Source organism: Catharus ustulatus, chromosome 15 (assembly GCF_009819885.2).
Source record: "Catharus ustulatus isolate bCatUst1 chromosome 15, bCatUst1.pri.v2, whole genome shotgun sequence".
NCBI classification, from domain to species: Eukaryota; Metazoa; Chordata; class Aves; order Passeriformes; family Turdidae; genus Catharus; species Catharus ustulatus.
Window position 1 is genome coordinate 8,241,848 of NC_046235.1, and position 18,641 is coordinate 8,260,488.

The following is an 18,641-nucleotide window of genomic DNA, read 5'->3' on the forward strand; positions in this document are numbered from 1 at the left end:
CTGGGACATCAGGTGGAAGAAGGTTTTCTTGGAGTGTCACTCTGGCTGATTAAACATCACCAAAAACCACTGATTCATCAGCCTTGTGCAGGGGCAGATGCAGCAAAGCTCTGGACAATCACAAGATTGTGAGCTCAGTCACACTGGTGGAGAGGGGCCAGGCCCTAATAGGGGATCTTGTAACAGGCAGAGACACTGTGGCCTTTCCTACCACCTCCACACCTAATAGGATGTAGGATCCCAGGAAAGTCTCAAGTTAAAAAAAAACCCACAACAACTCCCCCAAAAACACAGGCCAAACCTCAAACAAGCTCTCAGTGTGAAAAGCAATCCACATTTGTAATTCACATGGAGATGCAGTTTATATCTCCAAGATGCTTTTTGAAGTTTATCCAGTGTCCTTCTCACCTGGATGCCAGGGGACTCCCATACGGACCAAGCAAAGGCCAAGTGATGTGAGACAAAACCCGTAATACAATTTTATTTTTTGTTTCATACAAACAGCACCCTCCCTCCACATTTTACAGCATTTAACAGCATTATCTGTTGACAGAGAAGGTGACACTCACTTGGGGCTGCTCCTGCAAGCTTCACAACAGGAACAGGGTGGCCTAAAGCCAGGAAACCATGTGCCCTGGGATTGGCCTGGGAGGCAACTCCAAGCTCTGCAGGGGGATCAGGTGAATTGATTACTCCTAAGAGTGAGTATCATGAGATGCCATGTGGAAATACTGATTTGAGGAAACTTGGGATCAAATTAAAAGAACAGCTCCATGCCCAGCATTCCCAATGCTGTACTGGTGTGGCAGCAAGCAAGACCACCGAGGTGCCCTGGCAGCAGCCAGCTAAGCTGGGTGTTTAAAATGAGGGCAATGAACCAACTTATGAACTTCTTGGTGTTCCCTGTATCAGGGTTGCAGACTCCTGGCATCCTGCAGGACATGGCCACCATGCAGGTCCAGTCAAAAAGGGACAAGAGCCACAAGGAGTGACAAACAGCACCACTGGCAGCTCCAACAGTCTGCCTGGAAAACAGGGAAAGGGATCCTGTGTTGTGAGTCTTCGATCATGCAGCCAAGCTGTATTCAGTCCTGGATTTGGGTGAAGTCTGAACTCTCAAGCTACAAGCACTAGAGCTCAAACCAGCAGTGTATAACAGAGGAATTCAGAATAAATGTTTCTGGCAAGGGCAACCTAAGGAGCTCCAAGCAGAGCCCTGCAAACCAGGGCAGAAATGCTTCCCACCTGACTGCAATATCTTCTCATTTACACTTGTCCCAAATGTTGCCCTTCAGAGGGTCCAACTGACAAGCAAGGCCATGCAAATACAAGAACATGCTTCAGCACTGTGATAAAAATGTCCATGTTTCTTGTACTTTATTAATTGAAATATCCTGATGACAGAATGAGGGAGAGGTGGATGTCCTGCTGCTAGCAGGAATGCACACAGCCAGTGGTACCCAGCTGGAGGGTGCCTGGGGCTGCTGGGAGGCTGCAAGGCACTGGTGAGGAGCTGCTGCATCCCTGTAAGGCACTGCATGAAGAGGTCTAGGTGGAGACCAGCAACACCCTAAAATCCCTTCTGGGGGAAAGAATCTGTAGGAAGAAATTACCCACTCAGCCCCAACTAGGATCATGCTCCCAACCCTCCTCCAATCCCCTATTTTCCCTCTTATGGAGAGCTAGGATGGGAAGGGGTGCTTTGCCCATCGCCCCATTTCTTATTTTCTTTTTTCATGAAAAGAAAGCAAGCACAAGCATTTCTTTTTCTCCCCTATATCCTTCCTCTCTCAAAGTGAGGAGGAAGAAATTTGAGCCTGAAGTAACTTCATGGTATCAAATACAGTTCCCATCACCTTGCACAGCAGTAGCCAGCAGCTGAGCAACTCTCCTTCTCCTTCCTCTAAGTACTAACATGAAAAAAACCACATTTCTCTAACAAAGAAACATTTCAAGATCCACAAAATCTTTTCCCTGTCAAATAAAGTGGATGATGAACCTGGCTGAAAGCACAGCCTTGAGAGATGGGTATAAATACAATCCTGCTGCCCTGGTACTTAGGGCTCACCCAAGCTCCAGTTATTCCCTAAGTGCCTGAAGGGATTTTATCACCTCCGTCCCTGCTGGAGGCAGACCCAGATAGCAGCAATCTGAGGATCTAGAAATAAAGGACTGAAAAATTTAAGCAAAAACTAGGGAATAGTCACAATGGCCAAAGCAAAAGCAGCTGTGGGCAGAAATGCAGGAAGGGGGGATAATCAAAAAGTGTTCCAGACTACTACAGTGCCCTTTCAAGGTGTGCTTGAGTGATTAGAGAATAGAACAACTGAATTAGAAGAAGGAAGAAAAAAGCCTCATCACACACTCAGTGTGGAGCTCTCTTGGAAACTTGAATCAGACCTTGTCAGCCTCAAACTGCACTGCCCTGGTCCAGAGAGTTTCACTACAACTACTGTTTTAAGAGACCATCCTTCCTTGGCACAACAGCTGGGATGCAGCTGAGCAAGTCACCCACTGGTATTGCCCTGACTCTCAGGGGATGGTTTTTAATCACTGGGGCAACCACAGGACAGGACATTAGGGTCAGGACATAAGAGATAGCTTCTTTTGTTAAAGTGCCTTATTTTCTTTGAGCTTTTAAAACATCTTCTAAAACATCTTTAGTAGAAAGACGGCACAAAAAAAAAAGAAAAAAAGGAATATAGGTTTTATATAGAAGAGAGTAGAGAATTAATGAATATTTACACAGATCTTGGATAAGATTACAGCACAGACTAATAACCCAACAGAGCAAAAAAGCAGAGTGTCAAAAAAAAAAAAAAGGCAAAACCTGTTTGAATGCTTTCAACACCATTCCCCGGAGATCCCAAGTGTAAACAGTTTTATCTAGGAAAAGGAATTTTAACTTTAGCTTTGGTAATCAGAGTTGATTACAGCCCCACTGCTCACAACCAGCAGGAGGATGTGGGTGGGTGGCCACCTGACCTCTCCAGAGCAGCCCAGGCTTAGACGAGTTCAACTTTAGCATTTGGATAAACAGCTACCACATCATATCCTTCGGGAGGCTTAACCCTCTCCTTGGCATGCGTCTCGCAGTACAGCTGCTCCTCAATGAAGAAATACCCTCTCTGCTTCAGGTTGAGGCCACAGTCGTCACACATGAAGCACTCAGGGTGGTAGAGTTTATCCCGAGCCTTGACGATGGTGCCCCTGAGAGAGATTGGGAAAGCTCAAGTGAGGTGGAGAAACAGCAAGCATGAACAGCTTTTCCAGCTGCCTCAATTGAAACAGAGTAAGTGAAGGAAAACAGCATGCAGGGACATGTAAGGGTGTTATCAGGGGTTCTCAGCCCACCCAATGCTGCCACCTCACTTCAGGTGTGGCTTCACTGTGCTTCTGTGGGAAGGGATGCTCCACACCCAGCAGCACCGCTCCACAACTTGATGCAAAACAGAGCCTAAAATATCTATGTTTAGCCTGGATCTGAAAATCAGGAGCTGGCATCCTGCAAGGACTGCACTTGCAGGCATTCTGACTTGTGGAGCAGAGACCCTCAACTTGCAGCATCAGCAAGAACACGGTTGCAGGCATTTGCACAGCTCACATTCAGCCATCAAATTTGGCTTGAGTAGGATGTAAATTACAGCAGAGCATTAATTACAATAGGTCATAAATTACAACAGAACAAAGCAGAAAAACACCTATACTTTTAATAAACGTCCATCTGTCAGAGAGTAACTCTTCAACTGACAAACAAATAGCTCTCTTCTCAACACTCAAGGTGTTTCTCCCACCAACCCTTGTAAGGCAGTGAAGGAGTGCTTGGTGCCGTGGTGCTATTCATAGTCCCTGGGCAGCTACTATGATAAGCAGGGCACAAACCATCCCATAAATCATCCCTTACAAGATTCCCTTAAAAGGGGCAATTCAAACTGTATTGTTCAGGTTTGGATATGATTAGAAAAAAAACAGAAAGGGATTCAATGTATTCTGCTATAAATTCTAACCCATGTGCCTGGCAGCACCCAACCCTGCCATGTCTCAGCGTCCCCATCCCCACTGCCCTGGGTGACACACGACACTTACACAATCCCATTCCTGCAGCGGGTGCACTCAGGAAGCATCTGCAGCCCAGACATGGGACCACCAAGCTTTGGCACTGGGGACTTGATGTTCTGCGGGTTGCTCAGTTTGTTGAGTTTTTCACCTGCCAAGAATTGTAAAGACACAAATTGAAAACTCGGCCTCTCAGGGCTGGGTTTTTTCTCTTTTTCTTCTTCCTTTTTTTTTTTTTTCCCTTTTCCCTTAAGGACTCAAATGAGTCTGCCTGTGAAAACAGGACTTGCAACTTCCGTGGAAATTCCAGGACAGCACCAGCTCAAAAGACATGGACCTTGTCAAAATGCAAATCAACTGTGATCTAGAGATGAGAGGTTAATTTGGCTGCAATACTACTTACTGAGTTAAGAATTAGGAATAATGAAGAGCTCAGAAAAGCCCACCCCCTCCTCCCCCCAAAAAAAGAAGGTTCCATCACACCAACATTTCAGGTACACTGGTAGATCCACCTTCTGTCTATCTGTCAAGGAGATGTAGATGAAAGCATTTCAGAGAATGAGGAAAATTGAACCAAACAATGAGAATCACTTGCGCTTTTCTTCCTAGAACATGCATTTAAGCTCAAATAATCTAAACCAAAACACTGTGATAGAAGATAAGGTCTTCTGAGGCACCAGGCCTCCTTTCACAAAGGACCAACAACAGGAAAGCAGTGAAGATTTTGTGCATATAAAAACATCATAGCAGAGTTTTCAGTTGCTGCTCCCACTCGCTAGAGATCATCTGTCCTCTGACTCTAGACAACACTAACATGCTTGTTGCCAAACACTGGGATCCTTAAAAGCTTCCAGTATTGACTGCATGGTTTTCCACAGCTGACAACTGACTGGTCTGTTTGGCATATATCAATGTACGGTTTCTCCGTGATTGCCTAAGGTTGTAGGAAGGAAAATCCTGTGAAGAAAGACCAGTTGGCTCACAGTTTGGAAAATCAGCAGAAGAGCTGTTGCTTGAACAAGTTGTTCTCCAGAGTTCTAATTTGTCACACTCCCTGAGCTTCCAAGGTGTTTCAGTCCAGGGTCCACTGTAAGTACGTGCTTCAAGCTCTGATGCCCAGGTCTCAGTAGGGCACAATCACTTTCTGACAGACGTATCTGCACATACTCTGGGCCAATTTTGGCAACTTCAGAGCAAAAATCCACTGTAAGTGCCTCCCACAGCTCCAGAAACATCTCTGCCTTTCCCAAAAGGAACTTTTGGTATCTGGAGCCTGATACATCATCACTGCTGGTTGCCCACAGACCCTGGGCAGGGTCACACAGATTTTGAAGAGTGTTACTTGGAAAAGCTTCCTTCCATGGACACACCCCTGCTCCCCTGTCTAGTGTGTCTCAGGAGTACTTATTTTCTTGGGCCCAGACGGGAAGGAGGGTGCCCACCTGACTCATCCCCTGGGGTACACAGGCATCTTTACACCACAGCCCCCCTCTCCAGCCATGGCTCTGACACAGAGGCCAATGCTGCCAGCAGTTCCAGCCAAGTGGGTGAAACCAAAAGGACCAACTTCCCACCAGACCCCACCTCCCCAAAACAACAGAGTGTTTGGCAATGCTGAGAGCTTTCATACATGCAACAGTGCCTGCCCAAGAGCAGAAGAGGACTACTCCACCCCAGGAGTTCCCCCAGAACTCAGCTGGCTCCAGCCAAGCCCCTTGTTAAATCCTTCCGCTGCCTTGCTGGGAATAAACTGAAGCAACTGCTCAAGCTGCTGGCTTTCCCCAGCATGAGAAACAGCGTGCTTTGACTAGACATGCTCATCTGCCAACATTTAACAGTTAAGCTGTCACTGCCTCTCATGCAGAGTGCTTGGATAAGCTGCTTAAAAAAGGAAAAAAAGAGGAAAAAGAAAAAAAGGGATTTTACAACAAAACAAACCCTGCAGAGAAGGCTGATTCCCATCTTCTTGAACTTTATATAATTTCCTTCTATTTACAAGCCCAGTCTCATGGTGATTTATGGTCTTCTGCAGGGCAGCAAAATGCTTTAACTCCACAACCTCAATCATGCCGTCCCTGTTATGGCTAGAGTGTTTGTCCTTCCTGGGTCATGGGTGCTTGTGAAGGTAGGAACTGCCATTCCTCCAGCTTCCACCTCAGCACAAAGCATTGCTCCCTAAGGGCTTGAGATAGGGTTAAAATGCTTTCAGCAGAAACACATTACATATAAAATAGGTTGTTGTCCAAGACACTCAGCTCCTTGGGAGAGGAGAGCTTGACTTTAAAAGGACAAGTAGAGCAGTCTCAGGTCAAAATGTGTAATTTTAAGCTTCAGCAAAAAGGAGCAGGGGTGGCAGCTGTAAAACAAACCTAGCAGGAACACTTGAGATTAAAAAAGTGCTGGAACATCACAGAGCTTCATGCCAAGCAGAGATGCTTTTCACCTAATTTCTCATCCCTCGTGAAATAAACAGCATTGGAATGACCAAATGAGGCTGTGCCTGCAGGCAGTCACACACTACTGAAAGGGAGAGGGAGAATGGTAGAACCCAGGTGACAGTGACTGCTCCAGCCTGTCCCATACTGTCTGGTACCTGAAAGAGCCTCTCAGGCTCCAGTCGAACAGGCAGTGTTGCACTGGTCATGGGCTAGTGCCAAGAGAATACTGATCAGCACACATCCAGACTGGCTGGACAGTCCCATGATTCAGGGACTTGTCCTGGCACCTCTTTGTTCCCCATTCCCCCAGCCCACAGCCTTTTCTTTCTCCCTTCCTCCTAGCACTGGATTTCTGCCAGCCCAGGGCTGCAGGATGCAGGAGGAGGCAGGAGCAAAACTGCATAGCTTGAATTTTTTTCCCTTTCCCTGGTACAGAGAATGGAGGAAGGCAGCGGTGTTACTAATTGGGATTAATTAACAGTCACTTCCCAGCTGGGGCCTGTATTTAACATCAGTTTTTCTGCCAATCCAGGGACTTTGATACTAATATAAAATATAATAATATACCCAGTGCTTCTGAGGTTGATCCTATCTCATGCTTTGCAACTATGCCTCAGTCCCACTGAGAAAACCCAATACTGGTGAATTCCATGACAACCAGATGTTACCTGCAATTGTGCTTCTTGTGAAGCAAGAACCAACATCCTTCTAGTCAAAGAACAGACTTCTCTAACATTTTAGACAAACTGAAACTGAAGTGTAACAGCCCAACCTCTTACAGCTCCATAATGAGATTTACAGCAGTTGGTATTTTCCCATAAAATATACATTCCTGGATTCACATGATTGGAGTATGGGGCCCTTGGAAGGAAGCAGAAAGAGAAGTCTTGCCCTGGAAGACTGTAAAGCAAAAATTTGAACATAAAAGCCCCAACAGACTTAATGTTGAGAGGGAAGTAAAAATAAAAAAGAAGCTGAAATGTATAGATTGGGGATCTTATTATTTTAATGTGTTAACGACATGGGTAGGAAGCTGTGACAGACCTGAGAAGAGAGCCAAGGGCTCCTGATCACTATCCCTGCCTTGCTGAGGACCATCCCATGTCCTTATGCAAATACCATTTATTTAACCAGACCACGTTCTCCCACAGTGATCTTACACAAATGCTTAAGGTCATCACTTTTCATAAACCATCTCAGAAAACAGCTGGTTACAAATCCACATGGTGCTCAAGTCAGCCACAAAATTTGGTAAGCAGGAATATGTGAAACACTGATTTGAAACCGGCCATCCCAGTGGTCTCCTCATAGAAGGGCGCTTGAGTGCAAATCTCCTTACCATTCTCACTGGCCTCCAACATGCCCTGTAAGTACCGGAAGGATCCAGACTGCTTTGGCTCTGAAATGGGCTTTTCATAATCCTGAAGCATCTTGTAGACATCTGACTCCACATCAATCCCATTTCTGTTCCGTGGGAGAGACTTCATGGGTTCAATGCTGGTTTAAAGCAAAGCAAGAAAGAAAGGCTCAAGTCAAACAGAAACAGCTACTGTCAGCTCATCAGGGAAGTACCAAAATCTCCACATTCCCACAGATTCAGTTAAGCACCTCTGCTTCCATGTGTTTCCCTGCCTGGAGGTATGTCTGGCCCAGGAACAGTTGCTGAACCAAGGAGGTTAAATTTGTTCCCTGCTGGGCTCCAATTGAGCAACAGAGCAAAGGCTAGCCCAGTTACCAGATGCCTTCAGGAAAGAGGCCAGCTGCTAGCAAATGCTGTAAATCGCTTTGCCACCTACGGAATTAACTGAAAAAATGGGATAAACATACATTACATTAACTACGTAGGGCCAGGGCATGCATCCACCACCCCTTGTAAGTGTGTGCCAGGCAGGACAGCAAAACCTCTCACCACCCACAAGTGCCTCCTGGGAAGCTGGTGTTAACTGTAGGTACGTCACAAGCACAGACCACAGCTTAACTGAGAAAACCACCTCACTAGGGAGGGGACACTGCGGTTGCCCAGTAGCCACCATCTCCAGCCTCGAGTCTGGTCTGTATGAGGAGCATTTGGGATGCACAGACAACAAACAGCAATTTAAACCATTATTCCAGTCAATACATCAAAACATGAAAAACATGGTCTGGAATCAAAAATATTTCAGGTACATGCTTAAATGTCCTGCTGAGAAGAACTGAATCCAAGTGCTGTTGTGCTCCAGAGGCCCCAACATACAGCACAGCTCTGGGGGAAGGGGCTCCCCTTCCTTTTTATAGAGCAGGTCATCAAGGTCATTTTAAAATAAATAAAAATAGCAAGAGTCCTGAACTCCATCAGCTTCACATACTTTAGCCATCATCTCGATAATTTTCCCCACCAGTATTATATTCATGTCTGCTTAAACAAATAAACAAAAGAAAGAGCATTCACTTTCAAAGAACAAAAGAAAAAGAAAAAACACTCCAGACAAAAGTCACTTTCAAAGAATGGCTAGAGCTCCATATTCCCCCAGGTCTGCTCCCTGTGGGACGTGAGGGCCAGCCTGGGTGGTGGGGCTGAGCCACGGATCCATTCCCGTGACTCCCAGCCAATCCAAACCCTGCATCTGTGGTCCAAGTGCTTCTTTACCCTGTTACAGTTCACTCCTACATCAATTCACACGTTTTCCTTGGGAAAGGGCAGGTTTTGGCAAACTGTGTTAATTTGGCACAGCCTGGTTTGTTGGTAACAGGAGAGGGGGATGACAGAAAGGTAGCTTCTGTGAGAAGCTGCTAGAGGCTTCCACCATGTCCAAAAAAACCAATCTCTGATGGCTCTGAAGACAGACATGCTGCTGGCCCAATTAGCAAGGCCGGTAACACCTCTGTGATGACACATTTAAGGAGAAAATCAAAAGAGTGCAGGCAGGTTTTTTCCAGGGGTGGCAAGGCACTGCTGGTGGGCGCCATCCCTGGCACAGCGCATGGCAATGTGCTGCAGCTGCCGCCACCTCGGCACAGCCCTGGCGAGCCTTGCTTGCCCAGCCACACCTAGCCAGCCCTGCTGTGGGCAGAAGGGCAGGGCCAGCAGTGGCTTCTCCTTCCCGCTGCCCTGCAATGATGTGAAATAGTGCCAGGCCCACAGCAGCCACCACTGCCTGCCCAGTGACAGCAGGGCTGCCTGGCCGGCAGCAGGAACGTGGCAAGTGACTGCCCGACACAGAACCTACACGAAATCAACCTCTCGTCACTGCGGGATCTTGCAAGAATCTCTGAATTAGAGGAACTTGCTGGGAATGGTATCTATGAGCAGCAGCTTTTCTTCTAGTCAGAGAAGAGGAGGAAGTGAGGACATTTGAGTGAAAACATGGTAGCACCAAGGTCAGGGGAAAACCAAAGAGGGGCAGGAGGTGCTCCAGGTGTTGGAGCCGAGATTCCTCTGCAAGCTGTGGTAAAGGCTATGATGAAACAAACTGTCCCCCTGTAGTGCAGGAAGTCCATGGGGGATGCAGAGATCCACTCACAGCCCATGGAAAAGTCCTCACGGAGGAGCAGCTGGATGCTAGACAAAGCTGTGACCTGGTGGGAGACCTGCACAGAGAGAGGGTCGCTGCTTCCAGAGATAGAGAGGGCCCTTGCTTCCAAACTGGAGCAGCCTATCCTTAGAGGACTGCACCCTGTGCACAAGTCACCCACACCACAGCAGTTTTGGGAACGCTGTTTGTGGGAGGGACTCGGCGTAGCAGAGAACAGACTTCTCTCCCTGAGCAAACAGAAGAAGATCTCGAATGATGAACTGACCAAAACCCCCACACCCTGTCTCCCTGTGCTGTCAGTGGGAAGGAGAGAGGGGCTGGGGGAAAAAAAAAGTGTTTTAAATGCTTATTTTGCTTCTAATTATCCTCTTCTGACTCTGTTAATAATAAATTTACTTTATACCTTTAAATTTGAACTTGTTTTGCCCTTAGAGTGTTTCCTCCCTGTCCACAACTCATGAGCTCTTTGTTAATTTTTTTCCCCCTCTCCTCCACCCAGCTGAAAGCAAGAGGGTAAGCAAGTGCCTTTTGTGGTGCCTGGTGTTTGGCCAGTGTGTAAAACCACGACACCAGCCTAACCTCATCAAAGAAAATGCACTCCTGCCCCAATTCTACTCAAAGACCCAAGTAAATGTCCTGGCTTTAGGCTCATTCGCAGATAACACCAGATTTTGTTCTGTATTTTTTTGTGCAGTTCTCTTCTTTACAACTTCACTAACCTTCCCAGAGCAGCACAGGGAATAAGCTGGCTTGCTGCATCACTGAAAGACAGATTCATGCAGACACAGAGTTCTCAAGCTGAAAAGAAACTCTCTTTGCATGTGTTACAGACATTACTTTCTTGCAGGTATTTTGCCAGTTTGGAGGAACATAAATCAAGATCCTCATAAGCCATGTGAAAGCATCCTAGTCCCCTACCTGGCTTGTCTCAAAGTGAGTTATTCACCCAAACTGTCCTTGGCTACACAAAAGCCTTTTCTTTCCTAGGAGTATTATTTATTTCTCAGCCTCCTGGACAGCTGCACTGAGCAGATCTTACATTTATAAACATTCCAGTTAACGGAGCTCATCTTTTCAGCCAATATCTCCAGCTTCCAGGGCAAGTGTTGGCTCCTGGGTGTGTGGCAAGGTGATCTCCACTCCTAGGAGGGCAGCACCCTCCATCCTGCCTTGGAGATACACTTTGAAAAAACAAAATATTATTGCCTGTGACACTCACAGAGCCATGGAATTGTTTAGGTTAGAAAAGCCCTTCAAGACCATCAAGCCAAACCATTCCCGCAGCACTACCACAGCCACCACCAAACCACGTGGCCAAGAGAAATATCCACATGTCTGTTAAGTCCCTCCAAGTGCGGTGACTCCACCATTGCCCCGGGCAGCCTGTGTCAGGGCTTGACAACCTTGTTGGTGAAGAAATTTTTGCTAATATCCAAATTAAACCTCTCCTCCTCCTGTCTTCCTTGGCATTAATCCCATCTGGGGGACCATACCCAGAAGCCACTAAACTACCTACTCACATCAGCAACAGAAGAGTCTTCACAGAGATCTAGAGAACGAGCACCTTCACCAAGATGCATACCTGAGCATTGCTTCAATTCAATTTTGCAGTTGCTACGTATGTAGATGTGGTCATTTTGTTCAGAAATTGGTGTCTCCAGACCTTTTTATTTTTGCTTTGTTTTGTTCATTTGGTTAGTTACTTTTTTCCTCCCACCTACACATGACCAAAAGAGAAGGGGTGCAGCCCCTGATGGACTTGGCTGAGTTAGGTCAATGGCTAGAGAGATTGATCTTGAAGGTCTTTCCAACTGAAATGAGTCTAAGATTCCATGATCTCTGGAGCATCAGAAGCACCACAGCTTCTGTACACTCCCTGAATCTTGGTTTGCAGGAACAGCAGCAGATGCAAAGCACAAGCCCTGCCCTGGTCCTACCTGTGGGCAGGAGTGATGTGGAGTCCACTCAGCTGGCCTGGAAGTGCCAACTCAGAGCTGTTGTTCGTGTAGAGCCAGGTTGGTTGGTGATGCTGCATGTCCTGCATCTGCTTGTTTTCCATGAGGCTGCCCCCAGATCCATGCGGTATCAACCTCCTGCTCTGGGCAGGGCCACTGTCCTGGAAGAGAGAGCAAGCAGAAAACCTGAGATTTATAGTGTGTGATGTACATGGAAGGGTTGTGTTGGGACATGCAGTTTGCAGTAGTAACATTTTATGTGTGCTGTAGAAAACAGGATGTGCAGCAGGAAAAGGAAAATTCAGGCTTGATCTGCAGTTAAATTGTCCTGAATCTACACAGCTGAATCCCCTTGGTCCCCAACCAAATGAATTTGCTGTTTCTCCATGGTGAGCCACTGCCAAATATTCTGCATTTATTTCTCCTGCATTTATTTTATATTTAAAAGCATATTTGCCATTTCTTTAAAAGAAAGGCTGTGAGTCTGCTTATTCCACATTCCATCACACTGAGGGCACTTACTGTGCTCCTGACTTCAGGGCCATCCCTTCCATTTCTATCAGCAAAACAGGACAAACCCATGCTAGGCAGCTCCACATACAGGTTGGGCAACACCTGAGGCCAAGGGACCAGTCCTGGGATTTTCATTTGCAGCTACCCTTGTCCACACTGATCCATATTCACTTAGGGAGGTTTTCTCCCCAAATAAGGTCAGTCATTTACAGTGTGAGAAACACATCAGTCAAGGGTTTAGCTTTGTATTCATATTTCCATTTGTTTTTTAAGTCCCAAGGTAAACTGTAGAAATATTTTTGTCATATGACCTCAGGATGCCATTAAACCACAAATTTTCCACATCATTTTACCAATGTCAAACATTACCTACGTGTTATTCCACACACATGGAATTCCACATATATGGGTGTGCTATTAGTTAGTCCCATTCACACCCATAAACTAAGCAATACCTACTACTAATGTCACCTGAGCCGGGCTTTACCTGCAAAAACTCAGTATGGGGAAAGTAGCTAACTCCAGCTATTGGGAAAAGCAGCAGGAAGCTGGACACAGCCCATGGACCCACATTGGCTGCTATTTCCAGCTATGTGAGCCACAAACATGCCTGGACTGATGAAAGACATAGACGTTGTATAAGAGGCTGGAAATTGTTTAACCTGGTAATTTGCTCTTGGGCAGCTCCCCAGCAGAGCTGCCTTTAAGCAGCTTTTCAGTAGATTGAAGCTGATGAAAAACCAAGCAGGGAAAGAAAACAACATCCTGTGAAGACGTAACAAAGTGTATATTGTGAGGCTCTGATATAAAGCTTATTTTTGACTACAATAATCCAATGCACACTAATTAGAAACAAACGTCTATCCCTGGTGCACAGGAGAACACACTGACTCATGAACCTAGCAAGAACAAACAGCTAAGAGAAGTAAAAACAGATTCTGCTAGAAAAATATCTTGAAAGTCCAATTCTTCCTAAGGCAAAATGTCCATTGATAAAACCAAACTTAGTCAAGAACTGAAAGATGGTGCCTTTGACTTTTTTTCCTACCATCAGCTGAAAAGCTGCAGCCTTCAGCAAGCTCCCAGCAGCTTCCCTGCTTTAGAAGCTGCCTGCAGCTCTCTTGGCACAGTTCCCTCCACACTGCACATGCACAAACACGTGGGGAAAACTGCTTCCAACATAATAACTTCAAATTGACTATTAAAAAAGTAATTTTGCTGCCAGGAATAATATAATTTTAACTGTTCTCCAATTCATAGTCTTAAAAAGAAAAAAAAAATATATACATATACACAAGCAGGCTATGAGTTCCCAATTCACAGATTCAGATTATTATTTCAAGGGAAATAAAGAAAACACTCAACCGTGATGCAGAGAGGAAAAGAAGGATAATAAACATTTTTTGAGATAAAAGCAATGGTCCGTATGGATGGCAGCATTGAAAGTGATGCTTTTTCAAAGTCATTACCTTTAGTTATCTGGGCCTCACGACTCAGAGTGGCTGGAGGAGAGGGCTAGGTCCCCTCCTCTGACCTCATGTGCTCCTGCACACTGGTGTCATACAGAACTTTGCTGGGAAGCACGGGACTGGTGGCTGTTTCCAGGATGGAAACCACCACCACCAGCAAAGGACCTCCAGATCACCATCTCCATGGACTTGCTTAAATCCAAGGTAGTTTGTAAAGCATTGCCCTTTTGGCCCTGTTAAGCTCGGTAATTTGTGTATCAAGACCAAATGTTGCTATAAAGCTAAAACTTACTGCTTGGGCACTCTCCAAAAGGAGGTCCTTGATGGAAGGGAGAAACAGAGCCCTTCCTGCACGGCTTGGCATCCCCAGCTGCCATCAGCTCCCTGTCCTGTGCGAGGAGGATGTTCATGGTGGTGGCAGCTCTGCTTTCCTCTGCTCTGCCATGTTATAAAGCCACAGGTGACCTAGCAGTATCCACAGGGATCAAGAAGCTCCTCCTGTAGCACAAAAAGCTGTTCCCAGGTCAGAGCTCAGTCTCCTCTTCCTCAAAGGCTGTGAGACTTCTGCAAGGCTTTGCTTTGTGCCAAACACTCACGTTCACCCTCAGAAACCCAGAACTAGATAGATTTCCTTCCAGCTGTCAAATTCAAGACCAGTTTAGATTTCTCCCCTTTGGCGCCTAATTTGCTTTTCTTTCTGGATTTTCTTCCAGCTTTTTATGGCCTTTCTTAAACTGAGCTTGCAAACCCTTCTTAAGAGCTGGTCTGTGAACTCTCGCCAAAGAGAACTCTTCTAGCTTACAAACCAGAAACTCCAAATTTGTTTTCTTATGCTTGGCTGTTTTTTAATGCATTTTGCAAAACGTCCTATTTGTCCTCCCACCCTTTTTCAAGTCCTTAGCTCTAGAGACAACAGCGATTTAGAGAACATCAGACTTCATATTCTGAACCAAAGCATTTGAAGTTCATTTACTTCAGTGTGTTATTAATTAGACTTTTAAAAGACCAGAAGTACAAACAAAATAACTAATCTCCTTTTTCCAGACTTCCAGAGATTAAAACTGAAGATTGCTAATTTGATGGGCCAACATTGACTCCTAGAACCTCCAAGCAAGCTCCTCCACCCATGGTATGATTTGGAAGGGCTCTGAGCAATGATAGTTTCAGTGTACCTAAGAAATCTTCAGTGGGAGCAAACTCACTAGCTGAAGAGCAGGAAATATCTCCTAAATTACACCTCCAAGCCCCAAGTCCACCCTCCCTCTGCCCACTTATGTAATGGTGGTAGGTTTGCCCAGACAGGACCAGCAGCAGCTCCATCCCTGCAATGCGGGTGCCCATCCCCACAGGAATTGCCTGCACCTTGTTTACATTTTCCTAACCTTGGGGGCTTTGGTCTTGTTTTCACACACCACATGAGACTCAGAGCCAAAGGCCATGCTTGGCTTAGCCCAAAGCAGTTTTCTGTTTGATGTTCTTCAGATTCACCCTCTTCTCAAAACCAGACCATGATGGGCTGGTGTCAGCTGAATACTTGCTGCCAAAATGCTGAATTACAGATACAAGCATTGTTATTTATGCATCAGGAGGCAACGCATCCCTCAGCCACAGAGTTGCCGGAAGAGGACCTCTTGTGACTGTGTTTGATTATCTGCATTCATCATCCAGCAACAGCAGGACAAGCTTGTCTGCTTCAACTCCTCCTTTGGCTTCCTTCTCCCTTGCTCCAAGCTTGGGTAATTGAGTCCCAACTGAATCTGCCCTCTCCTGGCAGAGGGCTTTCTGAGGATGAAGTTATGCCACGTTCATTACTGCAAGTCCTCTATCATGCAAACGTGCATTAAGCAATTAAGCCTGAAGACATATCCCAGTACATCCTGACACCCTCAAGCCAAGGCCCAACCTCTGCACGAAAGACAACTGCAATACTGCAGGTCCCTCCTCTCCTGCATCTCTGATGAACCAGTTCAAAGCTTCCAGGAATGGAAATCTTATTATTGCCCCATAGTGGGGGGTGTATGGGACAGATCGTATGGATTTCACTTCAACACAAGTTGAGTGATTTACACTGTGGAAAATAGCCACAGGAAAAGGATTGATTCTTCGACAAAAGCCTCAGGAGAAGTCCCAGGGGAACATTTATGACAAAGGCTGCTCCCAAACCTCGGAGAAAAGAGTAACTTAAAAAAGCTACACTAGTTTTAACACATATTTCCCTATAAGCACAGTTCAGATGTTCTGTGTATATGCTTGCTTTTACAGACTAAGCAGCCTTCAACCTAACTTTCAAAAGCTCTAGTAAGTATGATCCCATTACTTAGCTCAGCTCAGAAGATTGAGAGATAAGGAAAAAAGGGCTCGTCTAATTTGCTGATGGTGGATAAACTGAGTGTGTGGGATATTTTACAAGACAGATTTTAAATATTCTGCCAAGCTCCCCTTTCAACATTGTCAGAGACTGAAATATTATAGATTTTGACTTAAACATTTTCACGAAGGACTTTTAGAATTGTATTACAAAAGTTGCACAGAATACCACCACACTGAATAGGCAATTGGAGTGAGGCTGTTTGCTGATGAAGATAAAACTCAAGAACTGTGGACATTCACAAAGCACAAGCTCAGCACCTTCGGGGAGGGGACCACAGACCCAGGGCTATCAGCTGCCAGGCTCGCACAGACCCTTGAACCGAAGGGTGGGTGAGAGAGGCTTTGACTGTGTGTTGGAAAGTGAACGCCCACCCTCTGATGTGCAGAGTGGCCCTTCACCTGGGGGAAAACTTATCCATAGCAGAAAGGGTGGCACGGTCCATCAAAGGCCCCCACAAAGGGGTTCCCAGACCCTGCACCAGACCCCCACTGTTGCAAGGGATAGTGTAAAACTGATCCCCTACAAGGGCATTCCCACCTGGCCCAAATCATATAATAATCCACTGAATTCTATACTCTTCAGCATGTGGTGGTATAACATGGGACACTCACCACCAAGAAGACCAGACAGAAGGGAGCAACGAGACATCATTGGGACCCTCGGATGGGGGACATACTTCCATCTAACCCCTACCACTCTCGCTCTCCGGCCCACCCCATGCACACTTCTTTTTCTATCTCTTTCTTTCTCTTCTCTTTGCCTCTTTTACTATTAAACAAAAAATAAATCATTTTTTTGGCACCAACATCCAACCTAGTTTGGTTTTAATCTTGTTTTTGGGTATGTTTCAAACCTTCAAAGTTCCTTTTGGTTTATATACAGAGGCTTAGCTTTCCTCACTTTTCTGGGTTTAAACCAGATCGTAACAAACGTATACCACAGTCTGAAGGAAAACCTTATCCATCACATCTTTCTCACTACACTCCTTTCACAGCTGTTAGCTAAATATTAAATGAGTTTTTCAGATCTCTCTAAGTAAGAGACCAAACTCTTAAAATCAGATTATCTTTTTTTGTAGAAAAGCTGCAGAAAATGTTCACATGATACATGACTCAAGTTGGAGTCTGGTGGAGCCCCAGCCTGCCCATATTCCCAGGACAGGCTGTACTGCACAAGGGCATGCAGTGACAGGACAAGGGGGAATGGCTTTACACTGACAGAGGGCACGTTCAGATGGGATATTAGGAAGAAATTGTTTCCTGTGAAGGTGGTGAGGCCCTGGCACAGGTTGTCCAGAAAAGCTGTGGCTGTCGCATCCCTTGAAGTGTTCAAGGCCAGGTTGGATGGGGCTTGGAGCAAGCTGATCTAGTGGAAGGTGTCTCTGCCCAGGGCAGGGAACTAGATGAGCTTTAAGGTGTCTTTCAACCCAAACCATTCTGTGATTCTGTATAGCACAAGGCCAGCACACATTTAACCCAGGAACAAATCTCTCACAATCAAAGAGCAGTAACATTTCTCCACCTTGGAGCAGCCACACGGCCATCAGCAAGGCTCTGATGGATGTTTCCTCCCACAGCTCCAGGGAGAAGCTGCACCCTCATGCAAATTAAAGAGCACAGGAGAAACTTGAGCTGCAATGCCAGGACTTTATCCCTTAACCTACCTGGCTCCCCAGCAGTCTCTTAAAATTCCACTGCAATGGAAAAAAGTTACCTAAGACTGTCAAGATTAAAATGTGTTTGCATTTAACTTGCCTGCTGCAGTGCCGAGAGCACATTTCTAACATCAAGTGTGCAAGGGGTATTTACCCAGCAGACAGAGGAGAGCTTTGTATGAACGTCTTGGCAGAAGAGCCTTGGAATTTTCTCCTTTGCTCAGCAGCAGCAAGCTCCTGCCAAGTGACTACCTCACTAGAGGTAGGCTCAGCAACAGTTTAAACCCTAGAAGGGCCTTCTACATCCCAGTGTTCAGGGTCACCTTCCAACCTGAGGAACAGGAGGGCATTACTCAACGCAGGTGTCAGATCGATGCCTCCACCATGCACAGGCTGCTGCTGCATTAACTTTCCACTGACAGAAAATAGTATCCACTAGAGATGGAAAAAACTGAAACCATCACAGCAAGTGTCCACCCGCCGTCCTGCCTGCCCCCTTTCTTCCAGGGAAGTTGCTGCTGTTCCCATTTCAGTCCATGCTTCCACTGAATCACTTTACTCACCATCAGATGTTTGGCTTATAGGACAAACCTGATGTAACACTAACAGATTATGTCCTGATTTCATGTTTTCCAGCTTACTGTCACTGTCCTCTCTCTCAGTTGAAGAACTG

The 18,641-nt window shown here is 45.9% G+C and overlaps 1 protein-coding gene across 1 annotated transcript in view; it reads right to left on the minus strand.

Annotated features, from left to right (window-relative positions):
- Window positions 1-451: 451 nt before the first annotated feature.
- Window positions 452-18,641, minus strand: part of PDLIM4 (PDZ and LIM domain 4) — a 45,259-nt gene continuing 27,069 nt past the window's right edge. The window contains exons 4-7 of the mRNA XM_033073521.1: window positions 11,944-12,122; window positions 7,834-7,991; window positions 4,087-4,207; window positions 452-3,210 (exon numbers count right to left, since the gene is read on the minus strand). Of these exons, the coding sequence (XP_032929412.1) occupies window positions 3,006-3,210; window positions 4,087-4,207; window positions 7,834-7,991; window positions 11,944-12,122 (663 nt within the window). The 3' untranslated portion in view covers window positions 452-3,005. The remainder of the gene's footprint in view (window positions 3,211-4,086; window positions 4,208-7,833; window positions 7,992-11,943; window positions 12,123-18,641) is intronic.